Below are 19,521 nucleotides of genomic sequence, written 5' to 3' on the forward strand. Positions count from 1 at the left end.
TCATTGTTAGAGAAAGAAATTATGGAAAATATTGAAGAAAAGTTTGGTAGAAAAATAGACTTACTTCGAGTTTTCATTGATGCCAGTGCGATGGGTATCCTGATGAAGAAGAAACAATTTACATAATAAATATAAATGAGTTATCGCGATCGATACTGACTCTACTTCGCGATTCAACGTAATATCGTTTAAATATTCCTCGATTGTATCCGATGTACATTAAATAATAAAAGGTATAAATTATTTAAGCTTATTCGTTTGGAAAGAGAGTGCTTCGATCTCTACTCGTCGGAGTCTAAAAGAAAACTGTTTCGATAACGATCGAAGTCAGTGATAAGTTTGTTTACGTTTACGTAAACAGACAACAATCGCGTATTCAAATGTTGACTCTATTTAAATATTAATTTAAATTCTATTGTATATTTAACACGCGTTTCGAGCTGTGGAATGTTTGAATCAATGTGCTATTGTTCAAATATTAAATAATTATACTCGGTGCACGTTTCGAATTGTTTAAATAATTCTAAAACAATCGAATGTATAAATTATTTAAACTCAGTTAAACTTGTAGAAAGAGAGAATTTCGATCTTTATTTTTTCGAAACTCAAAAGAAAAGTAAATCGATAAATATGAAAATCGAGGAAACAAACAGTTTTTGTTGATATTGCGTATCGCTAACGACTCCAAACAAAAAATCTACGTGTACATCGAGTTAAAATTATTTTATATTTAACGCATTTCCATAACTCGATTGTTAAGTTGCATTAGATGTAATCTATTCAAGCTTTCGAACCGATGCGATAGGTGCATACAAAGTGGTGTTCCGCGCTTATGCTTGTAGTTCATATTTTGTCCATACTTGTCGCTGAAGTCACACACGCTTCGAGCAAAAGGTGATGAACGGTTTTAAATTTGGATACTCGTGTTTATTTTCGTCCTATCTTTTCGGTTATACGTACTTACATGTCCGGACATCGCTTCGTTAGAATACTTATCTATTTCTTCGTTGTCGATGATTACTAGCGACTTTGTATTTTCCATATCAGTGTTTATAATATTAGAATTAACGTCACAAAAATATTTATAAGAGGTATGTAAACTTTGTATAGTTGGATAAGTTTAACTTCATGTCTATCGAAATCTTGTAAAGTTATCATTTGGATTATAATTTTCACAGATAGATTGAATAAAGATTAGGGAATATGTCGACAGAATACCAAAATATTTCTTCAGCAAGAAATTTTAAAGCGGCTCTAGCGATGAGGCGAAACTTGGGAAGCCAGGAAAAAAGCTTTTGTACTACAAATAATCTAGAAGAATCTTTATCTATATTGACTGAGGTAAGATAAACAATAAATCTAATTGTATATGATTCTAGTTCGTTAACTTTCATTTTTATATCTAGGAGTTAGAATCTTTTAATATTTCACCAGTGCAGGCAGATAACGATGGAATTGAGTCTATAGAATCGCTGAAGGAAATTTCTATGAAATTAATAAATTCATTATGGAATTTAATACATAAACATAGAATGTTAATGAAATCTCACGACGAACTGAATGATACTTACGCAAAGATCTCAAATGACAATAATAGTCTGAAGGTAAGGTTATCAAAGTTGTAAGATTTATATTCATATTTTATATAATTACACGCTGCATAGGAATATACATTGAATAGTAAGTAGTTAAATCAATATTTATAATTCTATGATTACTAATCGATTGTAGCGATTAATAGATTCGTTTTAATAGAACCATGTCAAACGACTCAAAGAAGAATTGCAGAAAGGACATACGATGTTGGCTCAAATACGGGAAAAGGAAAGAAGACTCAAAGTACAAAACGATGCCATTTTACGTGATTTAAAACAAGAAAAGAATGAGGTGATCGGCTCACGAGTTATACTTGGTTATTTTTAATAAATTAAAAATATAACGGCTTAATCTTAAACCGTAGGTAACTAAGTTAAAGAAGCAATCGTTATCAAAGGATAGTCAACACGAACACGAATTAAGAAGGATTATACAGAGCGGTAATAAACTACGGGAACAGTTACAGAAATCTACTGGTTCATATAGTTTCAGAATTTACTATCACATTCTATAATTATTGTTGACTCGTATTTCAATGATTTCTTTGTACTTTCATGTAGGTACATATATACCCAAAGACAAAGTGATACAAAAGGTACAGACTGATCATGACAAAGAAGTAATGTTGTATAAACAAACGATATGCCGTTTAGAAGAAAATAACAGACTGATGTTACAAGAGATTAATGACTTAAAAGACTCGTTATCGCTTCATTCCACTGCTATCGATTTGCAAATGGAAGCATCTGGAGTGTGGACCGATACGGATGCATAAATAATAAAAGCGCATAGATTACTGACGATACTCGCTGAATAGGTGGGTGAGATCTAATACGGTAATACAAAATAACGAAAAGATCGTTTCATAGCTCCGCAATGCACTGATGTTCACGGAACGTTATATCCCGCCTAAAGTGCATCCTGCACATAATTTCTAATTAATCGTACATAATAAAATAGTTCCTAATAACAATGTTTTTATAGTAAAATATTTTTACATATAGTAATACTGATATTTATTAGACATTTTTAGAATTTTGTATATTTCGAATAAACTAAGTTATGTAGATTTTTGATTATATTGATTCTTTGATCGAATTAATTACGATCGAACTATCGAATACGTGAAAAGCAAAAGTATCTCAAGAAAACATACGATCGTGATCGGTCGATTTGCATTTTGCCCATTGCTTTTTGGACACTTGCAATTGCCCGCTTTGCATATGGTGTTGTTGCTCTTCGAAACGTTTTCCGATTCGTTTGACGGTTGACCTCTGGTGTAAATGATAGCTGTGGGCAGTCGATTACCGTAACTCTCGATTTTATTCGACGACAGTCTGAGAGAACTTTTACCATCCGCACACGTGCTATTTATCGTTATATTACTCGCAGCGAAGAGATTCATGCTGACGTTAAAGAAAATGTTGTCTCGAACTATCGCTACGTCGCTCTCAATGGAAAGGTGTCCTGATTTCTGCAACTCAAATTTCGAATTAACAATCTCCACTTTGGAGAAGTGTCCAAAGTTTAATGACGTCGAGACGTTTCGAAATTTGCAATTGCTAATTTGTAAAGTTTCACCCTTCTCCGAGAGATTGAATCCTTCTATACGTGATATCGTAACATTAGCCATAACAAAGTGGTTCACTTTAATTGCCATAAACTGTTCTTCGAAATAATCGATGTGAACATTTCGTATCTCGAAGTGTTCGATGTTTCTTATGTTCAAGAACGTGTCGTGCTTGACAAACGGTATTCTCTTTATATTCGCCAATTCGAATCGTTTCAATTCAACCGTATTAAGAAACAATTCTAAAGTAAGAAGTTCGCTGATGTTCTTCACAACGAGTTCCTCGATTTGATTCGCCTCGGTGAAACTGGAGAAGAGTAGATTTGCCGTCAAGCACGAGGATAAACTCAGACTCGTCACGTTCTTGTAATTGTACTCGTCCGGTAGATACAAGTTCTAAAACAAAACGTAAATGGATTAAAACGAGCGAATACGAGATAAGAGATGAGAACAATGTTGAAACGTATATATATATATATATATATATTTACCTGAGTCCCGTCGCACTGGCATGTAACGCGTTTATTATCGATTTTACACTCTTTGCTAATGGAAGTCACCAAGGTAAATGATAATAGCAATGTAAGCGCCGTTATTGATATATTTTTAACGCACGACATATTTCCTTGGTGGTTTTATCGTTTCAATCGTTCGTACATATATTTACTACATCAGTACAACTAGTTTCCGAAGGTTTTACAAAGATTTACTCTATCCTCCGTCCTGTATCGATCAATTAAGAAAATAAAAACTCATTAACTGTTAAGACTCACGGTGAAAAAGGGGATAAGAAAATCGATTTCCCTTCTTCCTTCGCTTCGATCAGAGATCTCATTCGTTACGATTTCTTACGAAGGCTCCCAAATTGAAGATCGTATTTTCTCTCGAGACTACCTCAGATAGTAATCTACTCTTCGCTGGATAAAAATAACAACCCACTTTTATCAACGAATTACGTTCACTATTCTTCGAGATATCGTTAGAAATCTCGGTCGAAATCAAACAAATCTCTTCCTTTACGAACCGTCCGATTCTCCAAACATGATTGAGATCGAGCACCACGAAAGTCGAACTATTTCGTTCATCCGTGTCTCCACGTCCTTTTCGTTTACGCTTGTCTCTCTTTCTCTTTCTTTTTTTTCTCTCTATCTCTCCCTCTCTCTCTCTCTTTCTCTTTCTCGATGAAGATGGACAGTTCTTTCGTACCGCCTTTTACGATGAGTGACGTCCTCGTTATCGAGCTTAGCGTCGAAATATATTTGAACGCATAAACGTTACCATCAAAAACCGTGAGTGATTATACTCGATTATCGCTCAACGACCATAACGTCGACTGACTGGACTCGAAGCGTTGCATTGCGTTTCAAGTTCGTCAATGGGAGAGGAGGCTTATGGTCAGAATATCCTGCTGGCGTAACCCATGCGTGGAAGCACGTTTCATTTCTCGACGATTATTCCGTACGATAAATTTATACGGTAATTCTACGGATGTTTCATTTCTTCTCTTTTTTTTTTGGAATATTATAAAAATATAGAAAAGATTGTGGTGTCATTCTTCTTTCTTTTGTTGCATCTGTAACTTATGTATCATAGTTGCTTATACAGCTATCAATTGTATAGATATCAAAAAGTATAAAACATCTTTATATCCGTTCCACTCGGAAAAAATAATTGAAAAGATCAGATATCGGAAGAAAATGCGATCGAGAAAGATTGACTTTCATTATCTGCATTTGAAACATTTGGTTGGAAGGATTTTTTTTTTTTTTTATTTATTCATATAAATTCTATTTTTCTTTGACGTCAATTAAAATAAAACAGAAAAAAAAGAGAAAAAGAAAGAAACGAGTTTTTAAGGAAACAAAGTTTTCATTCTTCTTCGAAATCGTCCAACCACGATGAAAAGTTTCCTTATATTTTTTCCGTTTCGCCAGAGATAAATATATATATATATGTACGTAGGGTGCCGTAATCGATATCGCGTCATAAAGTCGATCTTATGTTGGACGAATCGACTCGACGATACTTATTTCTCGAAGCGTTTATGCACATTATGTACACGCAGGTGTAGATACATACGCCAATAGCATAATCATGACGTTCCTCTAGATTCGGTATTAGCGCAAATTAATTTATTCCGAATTCCTGGAGTAGTGCAAGCCTGTAATACGCGCAAATTGCGCGAGAAATTGAAATTTAGATTAGTCGCGAGACGATATCGATAAATCTTTCGCTTATTAAAATTCTACTAACGTACAACATTGAAAGACATTTCGATTCGAAGAAGAAAAAGATAAGGAAGAGAGAAGACAAAAAACAAGAGAGATAACAATTAAGAAATGCGATACACGTGTGTGCGTGTATATATATACACACACGCATATATATATATATATATATATATATATATATATATATATACACGTATATATTTACGTATACGTATATATTTTTAACTATCGGCCTTGCCGACGAATATATAAATCTATTTAATGTACATATATTTAATAATAATATATACATACGCGCACGTTTTTATGCACGTATTCATAGATCTAACATACAATGTTACAACATTCGATGTTGTTTTGCGATTCCGTAAAAGAAAAAAAATTAATCATTTAAGTACGGCAGACTCGTACGCTTCGTAATAGTCCATTTAAAACTAGCTTTCTATCTCGTTTAGAGATACGAATCGAAAGGGGAAGAAGGGTAGAGAAGAGAACGCACGTCCACATCCTTTGCGGTTGACTACCGAAGGGGAATACCAGAGGCGTAATTTGTATGCGTGGAGATGTGCTCGCTATTTACATATGTATAAATGTCGCGTTAACGTATCTCGGTCTCCTTATTTTGCGAGCATCATCATCGTTCGGGGCTTTTTTCGTTCTTTCTCTATCGCGTCATTCTCTCTCTCTCTCTCTCTCTCTCTCTCTCTCTCTCTCTCTCTCTCTCTCTTTCTCCTTCCCCTTCCTCTTACTTTACCTCTTTTTCTTTATATATAAACGAGGAGAAAAAAAGGTAAGGGAAGGAAAGAGATACCTAAATGTGTTCTGTGTTTTGGTGAAATAAATATAATTATTTTATGTTATTAATATCATTTTATACAAATTCGCTATGCTACTTACATTTCTTAATTCGACGGTTCCAGTTAGCTCGATTTTAATGAAATACCCTGTCTGATATTTATCATTTCGCTCGTTGTTTATTTTTCTTTCTCTTTGCTACTTAATAAAATGAGATTTATATAAAAGGCACGCTCCGAATTTGAGATACTTTGTGCTGTACATAAACTTGAGATCACAGAGATTGATATTTGATATATTAAGATATCTAATTTTTCTTTTCTTTTTTTTTTCTTTCGATAATCACTTATTATTTGGCACGATTAATCGATACTGAGATTATTAACGACTCTTAGAATGAAAATATTGTGATGAACGACACGAAGATTGTTAGAGCTTTTTCAAGCACGATACTATATGAAATGAAAAGAAGAAGAGGAAGAAGAAGAAAAAGTTAGAAATATTAAAACGACGGTGGAACAATCGGTAGAATAATTATCACAGCGTTGTATCGAGATTAATGATTTATCGACGAGTACGATACGATGATATCTATAAATACATGAAAGTAAGTACAAAAGAAACATACTAACGAAAATAATGACAAATATTATTGTACAACTTATATATCTAACGAATTCTCTTGGTTCGTTGTCGTATCTTCGAAGATCTTAAAGGAATTGGCCAGATCGAGAAATAGACCGAACGAAACGTTTTCTTCGCAGTAATATCAGTAGTATATCGTGCGAGTCAGAATCGTTGGAAAATAATACAACTGACTTAAACATGAAGGTGATATATTAAATGGAAATCAGACAACAACAAAAAAAAAACAAAAACAAGAACGAAGAAACAACGATCTTTTCTCGATATATACACCTATACGTAAGTATACCCGTAAACATCGATCGGCCATTGAAAAGAAAAGTAAGAATAAAATTACACGAAAAAAGCGTCTTTGCATCGAGGAATAATCTCGACTTGGGTCGCTTCAGTCTTTCCTTTTATTTTTTCTTTTTAAATTTAATTCATTTCCTTTTCTTTTTTTTCTGTTGGTTTTTATATTACTTTCGTACCGTTCGAAACAACAAAATTATGTCAGTCTCCGTGCCTCGTATCGAGTCAAAATTTCTTATAAAAGATCCGCCTGATGAGGTCTTTCCTTCCGGCCGACACCAAAGCGAGCGGTGTCTTCCCTTGCTTGTTATGAATGTTACTCTGCCCTCCGGCCTGAGTCAAGAGCAAGCATACTTCTTTTTGTCTTTCCAAAGGGACCGAATTCGAAGCGGCGGCAGCCATATGCAACGGAGTGTTGTATTCGTAATTTGTCGCGTTCACCATGCCGGAACCAGCTTTACTTAACAACACCTGTTGAAATTTCAATAACAACGTTATTGTCTCTCTATCGTCTTTCTCCCTCCCTCTCTCTCTCTCTCTCTCTCTCTCTGGCTCTTTTTTCTCAATCTGTAATAGTAGTGGTAGTAGTATAAATAAGACTCTATTTTTATACGCGGGAACGTAGTAGAATACATAGTACGAGAATACGTCGCGTAAGGATCGTAGCTAAGCGATTAAATGATCTCAAGAAAACGAGGATCAATTATAATATCATCATATTACGTGTGTGCATATATGCATAATTATCGACAACCAACATAAAAGAGGAAGACACGAAAGTTGCAAAGATATGTTTTATATTACATTGAGTTGCGTCCTACACAATGTTGCAAAGTCAATGAATACTGTGCATATAAATTAATTCACATAAAGTTGTTGAAATATATTAAGAAGAGGAAAATAAAATTGAAAATTGATTGCTATTAAATCACATTGTTTTGAAAATATAATAAGATAAAAAAAAATTATAAGATAAAAAGAATTGAATTAAGAAGAGAGGATGAACAATTCTTATATTTTTCTTATTACTCAACATTTCGCGTATCCTCTATCTTTCTAAATATGGAAGTATATTGTGTGTGTGTATATTATATATACATATGTATACCTTGACGAGAGCCGGATCACAACTGAGTGCGGCAGCCATGTGCAAGACTGTGTCACCGCGTTTGGTATCCTTTATATTTAGATCCGCTCCATTGTCTAGGAGCAAACGAACCGTGGCTACGGCCTTGGGACCTCTTCCCGTTGGATCGTGGGACTCTACCGCCACGTGTAACGCGGTTCTTCCTTAAAAAAAAAAAAAAACGAACGTATGAATCTTTCGGATTGATTGATCGATTCTCGGTAAATGTGTCTACGATCCATAAAATCTTATCGACGCCTTTCGAATCGTGAATCCCACGCGTTCCAATCGTTTCAACGAAAAAGAAATTTTCGATCGATTATAATATATGTATAATTATCGATTCGAGCGGATAAAAATCGTTACATCGATTTTTTTATGAACGACCCAGTGGAACAGATTAAAAATGCTAACCGTCGTAGTTGCATTTGGAGAGATCAAAAACTGCATTCCCTTGAATAGTCTTTAGGGCCAGTAATTCGGCCAACACTTCGCCATGTGAGTCTCCTCTCGCTGACACCGAGTGTATCAAGGTATCACCCTGTAAATGTAGATAAACAAATATTAATGTTAAAGAAGAACGCGCGAAAGATCAATCACGAGTTAGAACGAAACTTGAAAAGAAAGTGATAACGAAGGGAAGTTAGTTTAGAATATTCAACGGTTATCAAAGGCGTGGTCAGCGTTCGTATTTTTATCAAACGTTCGCGATAAAGGCTATTCGTCCGAGGTAGTATCGTCGCGGTTTCCGAGGATTTCGAATTGCTATTTTTAATCTTGGAATTTCCCTGCGACTACGCCGACAACGTCTACTTACTCGAGTGTGATAGAGCTTTTGATTTATGTCAATTCCTTTTTGAAGCATCGTTGCCGCGAGATAACCTGCTATGTAGGGCATTTCTGGACAGCTCATGGCAGCCAAGTAGAGAGCGTCCTCGCCACGATTGTTCTTCGTCGATAAGGCATCTTTCACTTTGCTTAACCTTTCTACTAATGGTACGAGATAAACCTTTTTTTTCGCCAACTCATCCGGATTACCCACCAAACGCATCAGCTCTCTGTATATAATAAAAAAAATCGATTAGGAGACATTATATAACTATCGTCCATCGATATCCGAAGCAATTTTAGTATTATTATTTTCAACTAACGTGTCGCCATCCTCGTCTGCTTTAGCGAGTTCTTCCTCCGGTATCTTCAACAGATGGATCATTGCTCTTTCCACGTCTTTAGGATTTAGCCCTTCCTTCAATCTCTCGCTGGCGCCGACGCTTGGTAAATTCAAGGACGGCCATGGAACTATGTACCTTTCGTTCGATCTGACAATAAAAAATCTATATTGTAAACGGCGAAAAATGTTATTCGAGTAAAACGACTTACCTTGGCGCTCGGCTAGCTTTGAAAGAAGATACCATCTTTGGTATTTGGAAATCGTTGAACGTGACGTCGAAAGACAGTTCCGAGGTACCGAAACGTCGCCTTTTGTTCTCATCGATATCGCTCGAAGTCGATGAGAGGGTTGAAAAAGATCGAAGAGAGGTAGACAAGGAACACGCGTTTGTTTCGTTCGAAGGATTTTTATCGCTGGCGTATGACAAGGTATTTCGTTCGAGATTAACGAACTCCGTGGTTGGTTCTAACGCGTTTGAATTCTGATATCTCGTTTCATTTCCGGTATTCCATACGTCGTTGTAATCGTAAAAGTTCGAAACTTGGGTTTGACTCTCACCGTAAACACCGTTTGTCTGATTTTGCGCGCCAACGTACGTATAAGGGAAATTGTTTGGACTAGTGGAGTAATTTGGGATCGTAGGATCTTGGTTTCCGTAATGGGAGGAAGAAACGGTAGGAAAGGTTTGGATGTCGTTCTTACGAGATGAAAGACGCATTGTATCGTCAGAAATTCGTTGAAGATTATTTTCGTAACTTTTTACATTGGAAGGTCTTCTATCTTCGAAGCTGTTGGCGAAATTGTTGGAACTTGGTACGACTTGGGCTTCTTCGTTTCCCTCGCAATCGTTCCCTTGATTTCTAAGGACCTCGTCTAGCAATTGCAACTCGTTGCTATCGAAGGTAGCGATGGCTTCGTTCCCAGTAATATTTCCTCGATCATCGGGGAAAGTACCCCAAATGGAGAAGCACGCGAGATCTTCGTGAAGTCGCTCCTCCGTTTGTTGACTCAGCGGCGTTTGATAGTTCAGTGGACTTGGGGTATCACCGTAAGACTGACTCGAGGACGAAGGTGACGATTGACCTTGCATCAACGTGTACGTCGGGGCGATCTATGTATCGTTAAATAAAAAAAATATGTAAATATGTGAATATGTAGTAGACTACGTAAATGGGAGTAGGTGACGGATGCGAAAGATAAGAACATTGCTCGCAAAATAATGATTCATATCGGTTAGTAAGAGTGAGTAAGAATGTATTAATCGATACCTGTGGCGAGCCAAGGGGACTACCGGAAACATTATACGGCATTAGCTGAGATTCCAATTGCATTCCGGAACCCGGTGATTGGGCGCGACTCGAGCATCTACTGTTCGATCGAGAGACTGCTACGTTGTAGCAACTTAAAGGAGAGTCCGGCCATGTTCTCGTAGCTTGAGAAATAATCGAATTACTGCTTGCGTCCGAGAATACCTGGGCTCCATGAACCTGGGCGCCTTGTCCGAGAATCGTCAATACCGAATTCTCGCCGTGATCGTTAACGACGATCGATGGAATCGGGTTCGTAGTCTATAATCGGTAATAATATTTCCAATGTATAGACTTTACTAGCTAATTGCGTTCGAATCATAAGCAAATAATCGCTCACCTTTTTCATCGAGTTATTCCCCTCAAAAATCCTCGCCTGATCGTCGTTGGTTTTATTCGGCCAATCATTCTCCAAGATCGAATATATTCCGCTATTCGTTCGTTCCCCCTTGGATTCGGCGAACGATTTCTCCACGTACTGTTGCTTGCGCGCGATACTCATATTCCCCGATTGATTCCTCGCGGAACAATTGGTAGGATTTTTCGAGTATGGACAATTACGAATGGATTTAAGCTTTGTCGGACTACGTTCTACGAGATCCGACGCGTCCGAAGAATTCTGATCGCAATTCTCCTCGTTGAACGAATTCCGTCTTTCTAATAAAATGTCAAACGCAGGATACGTCGCTTCCTCCTCTTGCACGAACTCTTGTAAATCCGCTATCTTCTCGTAGCTCGAATCAATGTCGCGAAAGGATCGTAAATCGATTTTACCGATAACTTCGTCAAATTTTTTCTGGGTTAGATTCATTTCGTGCAAATCTCCTACTTCCTGAGACTCGTCGACTCGTTTATCGTCTTGTCTCACGAATCGCCTTCTATAGTCTTCGGTCTGGCCGTTAGTGGTCAACATCTCACGACCGCTACCACTTCCTTGATCTTCGTAGTACGGAAGTAATACGACAGAATGGTCGGAAACTGCGGAACGATTCGACGATGTTGTTTTGTCGATCCTTACGCTAGGTATCGTGTTCGCGTTCGTCATATCTTTCGAAGGACAACGCGTTTCTACCTCCTCCTCCTCCTCCTCCTCCTCCTTCTCTCTCCTCCTCTCTTCTCCTCCTCCTCCTCCTCTTCCTTCTCCTCCTCTTCTTTTTCTTCGTATTTAATCCTTTCGAACGACGCTCTGAAAAAATATTAAAAAAGAAAAAAACTTACGTTCGATCGAGTTTCGAATCAAAACCAATCGCAATTATCGATCTTTTCGATCTGAAAGAACTAACCTCGCCTTGTAATTTCTTTTGAAAACGAAATTCACGAATCAATCCTTCGTTCGAGCTCGCCAATCTCATAGCCGATCCTGAAACGACGATCGTTTATGAGTACAACAATTTGATCCATCATTCGATATCAATCATGATTTATATATGTTTATTGATTTATTTCAATTGGTTTTTTTCTCGTTGGTTAACTCATTTATATTCTTTATTTCGCATCAAAATCTTTTATCTTTTACGTTGGATTTATATCGCAAGGACTGTTTCGTTCGTCGCTTTGATTCTACATTTAAATATATTTTTCTTAAATAAAAGAACGAGAGAGAGAGAGAGAAAGAGATCGAGAATCAGTCCTATGTCGTCGACGCTCCGAGCAATATTTTTTTTCCTTCGAATTGCATGATTTCGTGGAAAGAACTCGTGCACCTTCGTGCATTTATTTTACATTCTCTTTTTAACGCTCCACGCGTGCGGACAGACAATAAATCTACTTATTTGCATGCGATGTCTCTTATAGATCCAGTGCGTTTATATGCGATAATACTTATTTATTTGTACGCATCATACAGAATTTACTGGTATAGATACGTAAAGGGTATTATCGTCGACTTTGAATTCGATTAAAGAATTTTTTTAAACGACGATTAATAAAGTTTAATCCTGCGTGATTACAAGATCATCGAAACTAGAACGGAATTAAGCAATGACTCGTCGATAAGAAATCGAACGTAATTTTTACTTTGAATCGTGATTCGTACGTTAATTTCTTTTTTATTATCTGCGATCCGGACATCGTGTCCTTGAAAGTATCGTCTTATAGATGTTTCTACGAAAGTGTATTTTTTTTATTTTTTCTTGTTTTCGTCCTCTTTGTCGTGTTCGTTTTCGAGATAAATACTGGAGGCGCTGTGTTTCTTTATTCTTTCTTCTTTCTTTTTCTTTTTCTTTCGTACGACTCGCTCGAATAAATTCAACGAATGATCTCAAACGTTCATATCGATGATTCGACTCGATAGTTGAATAATCTTATTAGATAAGTGAAAAAAAGCGTCTGAGAATGTGGTCCTCTGTCGGTACACAATGAATAACATCGCGTAATAACATAACTGATGTTATAATCAACTTGAACGGATCTAACGAGCGAGCCGTTTGAAACGTATCCGAATGGATATAAATAGTTGAGATACAAATCTCGCGAAATATTTTGAAATAAATGAAATTTTTGTTTCTTTTTTTTTTCGAACTAAACGAATAACATAACAACCATGAATCGAAGATCGAAGTAAACAGAAAAATAAAGGGCGGAATAGAGGAAGAACGACGGATAAAGATAAAAGAAAAAACAAGGGGAAAGAAAAAAAAGGATTCGCGTTGTAGTAATCACGTTGATCGTCGTCAATTATCGCCACGAGAGTCTATTTACGTTTCACAACGCACATCAAAACAAGTCTGCCGTGCTCTTACATCTCTGTCTATAATGTTTGTGTACAACTATAGAACGGTCTGTCTACGATATGAGTTCACACGGCTTAGCACGTGAACGAGCACGATTATCCATTTCTAGACGAGTTTTGTTTATAAACTCGTACTAAATAATCTTCCTATTATGTATTCCGTATTCTTGAACTATTTATATACTCCTCGTTCAATTATATCGCGAAATTTATGTATCGAACCAATATTGTTTACATGTACTTGTAAAATATATATATATGCATGCGTTTTTATCTCTTTCTCTTTCTCTTTCTCTTTCACTCTCTCTCTCTCTCTCTCTCCCTCTCGTCTCTTTTTTTTTAATTTACTCGCGCCTAATTTTTACGACGCTCGGTACGATTCGATCAACGAGCATATGTTACTTTTACCAGAGAGAGAGAAGGAGAGATAAATAAAAAAATATACTATTACCTTTGATAAAACCGAGATGAATCAGTGGCACTAAAAGTAGCGTCACACGAGTCACCTAACTTTGATATCGGCGCGACAATAAACGATGCCACGTGCAATGTCGCTTTGTCGATTTCGACGATCTCTCGTACACTTGCAAACGATATCCTCTGTAACGATCTCTATCGTTAATCCTCGTACGTCGTATCTCGTATAAATACGAGATTGTTAAAAATCAAAGAAACGGTATCCTTCGATTTAATTTTATAACATAATACTTGCTCGAAGGATCATACGATCGTCATCAAAATCTTCGTTCACCAAAATAATATTCAGTAAGAAGAAAAGGAAAAAAGAGAATCAAGTTCTTCGCTCTTTCTCTTTCGTTCGGTAGATCGTACGATCGATCGAGCGATCTATTATTTTCGTCGTTGTTATTATATTATTATAACACACTTGTCTGTTTCGATCGTTCGGACAACACTGACGATGCTTGTTCTTGATAAAATGATTTTATCGTCCGGTTGTCCTCGCGCGACACGTGCATCGGCCGAAAGAGAATGTTCGATATGTAGGCAAACGAGAAACGAGGAAGATCGGATCGCGATCGATACGAACCGAGCGCGGTATCGCATCTGTCAATTTATACATCCACCAACGACGAATAACCGATCTCTGCGCTCGCTCGCTCGCTCGCGACACGCACGCTCGACTGCGCAACTGTTGCTCGGTGAGGTCGCGCGCGACACCAGTATCGTAACTATTCCAATATTCAACTCGTTCTACTATCTAATCGTTTTACCGAATTAAACAGTTCCTAAATATTGTCACGAATTAACATAGGTCGTTTGAAAATATTTACTTTCAGTGGTCTTTTTTTTGTTTTCAAATTCTCTGTATTTCCTTGTCCGATGTATTTGATTCACGTATGTTCATATATGTATGTACGTATATAAGAGGAAGGAAACGAAATTGTAAACTACGAGAATCTTACAAATCCTCCGGATTTTTCATAAACGCCTGTATCGATTGCAAATAATTATTCTTAATCGCGATTACTTTTTACGATGTTAGATAGATATGATCATTCGCGTGCATTATTCATCTTTTTCCAAAGAGAGAGAGAGAGAGAGAGAGAGAGAGAGAGAGAGAGAGAAAGATATAGAAAGAAAAATAAAGAAAAAGAAGAAGCAAAAAAAAAAAGAAAAGAATTTATTATCTTTGATAAAACCACCGAGACGGACGTTTAAGTATAGCACTAAAGGTAACGTCATTGACGCGATGTAATTTCGTAAACATTAAATGACGCGACGTTAATCGTCGCGCCACGATATAGCGAGTATTATCGGCCAGTATATTAGTACTACAAAAATAGATGTGTAATTTGTCTAGAAATCGTGATAGGTTTCAAGATTCCATGGTAGATACGTCATTGAGTGCCGGAGGCCATCGTGCGAGGGGGGAAACGAATGTTGTGCGCGCGAACGTCATCGGGAGTAGCGTTTTTCCATTTTTCGCGAAACGAAACTCGTACGAACTCGCGAAAGAACCTCGAGATCGAATCGTCGTCGTCAACTTGCACGAAAGTATGCACCTATCTCGGTTCGAACGTCTCGAAGGAAGGACGACCAGTTCTCTCACTCTTTTTCTTTTTATTTCATGTATCTATTCATCTCTCTGTCTCTCTTTCTCTTTTTCTCTATCTCTTTTTCTCTCTTTCTATCTCTCACAGGTGCATCGGACGATCAAACTCGCATGCGTGGCATGAATTGTCGTCGAAAGAACTTTGTGCTTTTTTCGGAAACGTTTCTTACGATTTCGAATGATCAAGCAGATAAGGGAACAGCAGACGAGAATAGCAAGAAGCACGAAAATCGAAGAAAATCTTGCGCAATCGAAATGGACATTTAGATTGAAATGTCACTGTAGTGTCATGTTCACGGAAAAACTCTCCTCGATTCTCGATTCGTGGAAACGGATCGTTTATTTCTCTCGAAAACGATCTTCTTTCTTATCTTCTTCTTCTTCTTCTTCATTTTCTTCTTCTTTCTTCTATCGTTTTTCTTTACCCCTTCCAAAGTCGATTTAAATAACGTATCGATAATTTCGTACTTAGGATGAGTCAATATCTTTATTCGCTATTATTCGTAAGAAAACATTAAAGTCATTAAACGTATTTATATATCGTGCCGAACGTTTAACTTTTCCAATTCGAGAGTCAGCAAAGTTATCTCGTTTGACAAAACGTATACGCGTCTAACGTTTCGATATAAACACCCTTTTCAGTTATGTAAACTTTGAATCGAAAAGGAAAACATTACGATTAATAATACTACCGGAAAATAATTTTCGACCTCCGATTTGTCTTCGAATCTGCATTCGTGAAATTTAAATGGAAATTCTGGAAATTCCAAATGGATCTCTCTGTTGAAAGATTGTGACTTATCTGGTTGGTTGAGTCAGCAACCATACGATTCGAAGTTTAATGACACTACGCTCGTAAGAAAAGGGGGAGTACCATGAGTGAATGTTAACTCTGATAGCGATGTGTTCACTGGACCGCAGAGTATGCGTGAGGCGATTATTTAACTCGTTTGTATAAAAAGAAGAAAATATTAATAATTTAAATAACTTAACGCATGAATAAATAAATAAATAAATAAATAAATAAATAAATAAATAAATAAGACAGTTGGGTAAAATTTATTTTCTCCGCGTAAAAGAGAGAGAGAGAGAGGAAGTGGCGAGTAGGTGTCATTTTTCATTTTCTTCTTTTTCTTTTTCTTTAAATTCACGCATGTAACAATATTACGATTGTGTAATATCTTATTCCTGCAAGGGAAAGGTAGCCGCGATTCTTTGACGTCAATGTAAACTTACTTGGAATCAGGAAATCGATGCGTGCGCGCAGCAACGAGCTACGACTGGCTGCTACTTACAATTAGCAGACGCTATTAGTTGCTATCGCTCGCGTGGATAATTCTAGGCGCGCGCGCGCGTTCATCCGCGCACGAAACGAAGAAGAATAGAGGAAGGAAGAAACGACGAAGAAGAAGAGAACGCAGATCGAATGGGAAGATTTGACTTGTGAAATAATTGTTTTCCCATTCATTTTGATGACGTAGATAGGCAAAGGTAGAAAGCGTTAAGACAGGAGAGAACGGTTAGCCTGTTTTAAACTCGTTAAATTTATAATTAACGACACGCGTCGTTATATCACGGCTTTACGACACGTGTCGATTAAACGATGACCATGAGATATCCTACGTAAAACTTTTAATTGAAAATTTCCGAATCTGCGTCATAGGATCGAATAGTATGTAACGATCGAACGATGTTTTTCTTCGTCCTTGTCAAAATCGTTTTACATTGTGTATAGAAAAAAATTTGTTTTCTACATTTTTTTCCCTACCAATAAGATTTTTCTACGCGATAAGCAACATAAACGCTAAATAATACCATCGTAAGACTCGCTCGCCGATGGTATGTACGTATGCGCGAGTTTATATAGAACCCGACAAGCGTCGATAATTATCGATCTGAATCATACGCGAAGCGTTTAATCAAAGACCGATCGAAGCGAAAGGTTCCGATCGATCGGACGCGCGATTAAGTCCAAAGTAAACGGGGTAAATGAGTTTTCACGTTCAACGGAGAGGTCGACGACCGAATTGCGTGTGTTTACTGCGAGTACACGTTAAATACTTCTCTCGATCGATTACTTCGTTGGCACTTTCGCTCTCGGACGTTATTCGAGTCGTTGTAGATTTCAAGATTCTTTTCGAATCTACGAGAAAAGTCTTTTAGAAAACTCCTTGATAATCTTGTTTAATATCGGCGGAGAGAGAGACCGAACTGTACGACCTAGTGTCAGGTATTGAAATATCGACGATCGAATATAAATATGTTTACGTCGTAATTGGAGTACGGACGTATCTATTATATAGATCCGTGTTTATACACACACATACGTACGTTCGACGACGGTACGCGCACGAGCGTGTGTCAGAGTCCATGAAAGAATCATTGATCGCAGACGATCCGTCTCGTTGATGTCTCCGACCAGTCATCGTACTCCTTCGTCACCGTTTACTGTAAAGAAAGAGAATATTCGCGAGGTATCTAAACGCTCGTTTTCCTACGAGACACGGGAAATTAATCTTATCCGAGTTTCTAAATACTAGAAAATTGGAAAGTTTCAAAGAAGGAGGACGAAAGAAAAAACGAGAGAAAAAAAAGAAAGATATATATATATATATATATATATATATATATATATATATAAGGAGGGATAAGGAAGACCGAAAGGAACGATGACAAATTCATTGTCTTTGGAAACAACAATATGTAGTATACACATGTGTACATACATACTTGTGTTATCGTGACACGACATCCTTCTTATCGCGACACTCTCGATATATTCTATATAAGAGGTTTCTTTGGATACTCGTTAACGAGGGACATCGTGCATTCGTAATCGCTTAATACGACTATTTGCAACTAGACGATAAAGTAAGTACGTATTTACGGACGATAAGTAAGAACGTACGAGTTTGTTAACAATTATTTTAAATAATGAACGTCCTATGATAAGCTACTAATATTTCTTTTCTTCTTTTTGTAAAAAAAGAAAAAGAAAAAGTACAACACTCAAAACAGAAAAACAAAACGTAAACGAAGGCATATACGTTACTTACGTACCCTCGTATATTTCTAAATCGACGAATGCTTTCCTTTTGTGTATCAAACAGATCGATGATTTTATCCACTCGTTTCTCTTACTAGGAAGCCTCGAAAGATTATTTCGAACGCGCGATTTCTTACGATCGGACTAACTTGCTCGGACTCTCGTCGTACAACGAAGATTCTAACTACTTACGTATGTAAACTTCACCGAATTGCGAAACGGGTTTTCTCGCGTTCCGATAGTATGCCAAGAAATCGTCCTCGAGTCCTCGTCGTCGAGTTTTTCCGCGAAAACATTAAATTTCATATTCATAAACCCGGCGTGCATTACACGTCACGACTACTTCAATGCAGACATTTATCTCCTCCTACATGGCTCGATTATAACACTTGCTCCTTAGATCTTCTAACTCTTTCATTCGCTTATTCTTCTATTTTTCTTTTTTCTCCTCCTTTTTTTCATTCCCGTTGATTACATCGAATCGACACGGGGATAAAACGCGCCTACGAAGAAGTCGAACAAAAAGCTAAGGAGGAGGAGCCGATCGTGGAATCGATCATTTCTCTCGAGAGATACGTTCCTTTAATCGAATCAAAATTGAATTCGTTGGAGAAACTAGAAAGGAAAAAGAAGAAAAAAAAAGAAGAAACAAGAAAGAGAAAGAAACAGGAAAAACAAAAAATATAAATCTAATTATATACGCATATGATTCCATTTTTTTTTTCTTTGCCGGCCGCTCCTCCCTGCCTCTCTCTTTTTTCTTTTTTCCTTTCCTGTAAATCCGATAACAGTTTAACTGCATCGAGAATAATCTCGGAATCGAAGTCGATTCTGAGAATGACGTACGAATGATAGCCGGTGTAGATATATCGGAGAGATTGGTAGCGCGATGCGATGCTGCGAACGAATGTCGCAATTTTTACGAGTGCGATTTCCTT

General features: G+C 37.1%; 3 protein-coding genes across 6 annotated transcripts; 1 reads left to right on the plus strand and 2 right to left on the minus strand.

The window, feature by feature from the left end:
• Positions 1-863: 863 nt before the first annotated feature.
• LOC127064905 (afadin- and alpha-actinin-binding protein-like) lies at positions 864-2,665 on the plus strand. Of its 2 annotated transcripts, none has more exons than XM_050996559.1 (6): positions 864-1,091; positions 1,179-1,341; positions 1,407-1,604; positions 1,756-1,887; positions 1,961-2,036; positions 2,157-2,665. In XM_050996559.1, exons 2-6 carry the CDS (start codon positions 1,204-1,206, stop codon positions 2,369-2,371), a joined length of 759 nt encoding a protein of 252 aa, XP_050852516.1. In that variant the 5' UTR covers positions 864-1,091; positions 1,179-1,203; the 3' UTR covers positions 2,372-2,665. The 2 variants fall into 2 exon arrangements, with proteins under 2 accessions (XP_050852516.1, XP_050852515.1); XM_050996558.1 differs by having other exon boundaries at positions 866-1,091; positions 1,961-2,072.
• Positions 2,666-2,698: 33 nt separating this feature from the next.
• On the minus strand, positions 2,699-4,871 carry LOC127064903 (uncharacterized). The gene is made up of 3 exons (XM_050996557.1): positions 4,191-4,871; positions 3,658-4,083; positions 2,699-3,562 (listed from the first exon to the last, which is right to left on the minus strand). Exons 2-3 carry the CDS (start codon positions 3,784-3,786, stop codon positions 2,699-2,701), a joined length of 993 nt encoding a protein of 330 aa, XP_050852514.1. The 5' UTR covers positions 3,787-4,083; positions 4,191-4,871.
• A 1,866-nt stretch (positions 4,872-6,737) lies between these two features.
• LOC127064902 (uncharacterized) lies at positions 6,738-18,720 on the minus strand. 3 transcript variants are annotated; one of them, XM_050996555.1, is made up of 11 exons: positions 18,598-18,720; positions 17,869-17,985; positions 12,016-12,092; positions 11,073-11,918; positions 10,694-10,993; positions 9,635-10,536; positions 9,406-9,573; positions 9,072-9,312; positions 8,669-8,795; positions 8,237-8,418; positions 6,738-7,599 (listed from the first exon to the last, which is right to left on the minus strand). In XM_050996555.1, exons 4-11 carry the CDS (start codon positions 11,775-11,777, stop codon positions 7,354-7,356), a joined length of 2,871 nt encoding a protein of 956 aa, XP_050852512.1. In that variant the 5' UTR covers positions 11,778-11,918; positions 12,016-12,092; positions 17,869-17,985; positions 18,598-18,720; the 3' UTR covers positions 6,738-7,353. The 3 variants fall into 3 exon arrangements, with proteins under 3 accessions (XP_050852512.1, XP_050852513.1, XP_050852511.1); XM_050996556.1 differs by lacking the exon at positions 17,869-17,985 and having other exon boundaries at positions 18,598-18,668; XM_050996554.1 differs by lacking the exons at positions 17,869-17,985; positions 18,598-18,720 and adding an exon at positions 13,915-14,589.
• Positions 18,721-19,521: the final 801 nt, after the last annotated feature.

The sequence above is a fragment of the Vespula vulgaris genome, chromosome 6, assembly GCF_905475345.1.
Source record: "Vespula vulgaris chromosome 6, iyVesVulg1.1, whole genome shotgun sequence".
NCBI lineage: Eukaryota > Metazoa > Arthropoda > Insecta > Hymenoptera > Vespidae > Vespula > Vespula vulgaris.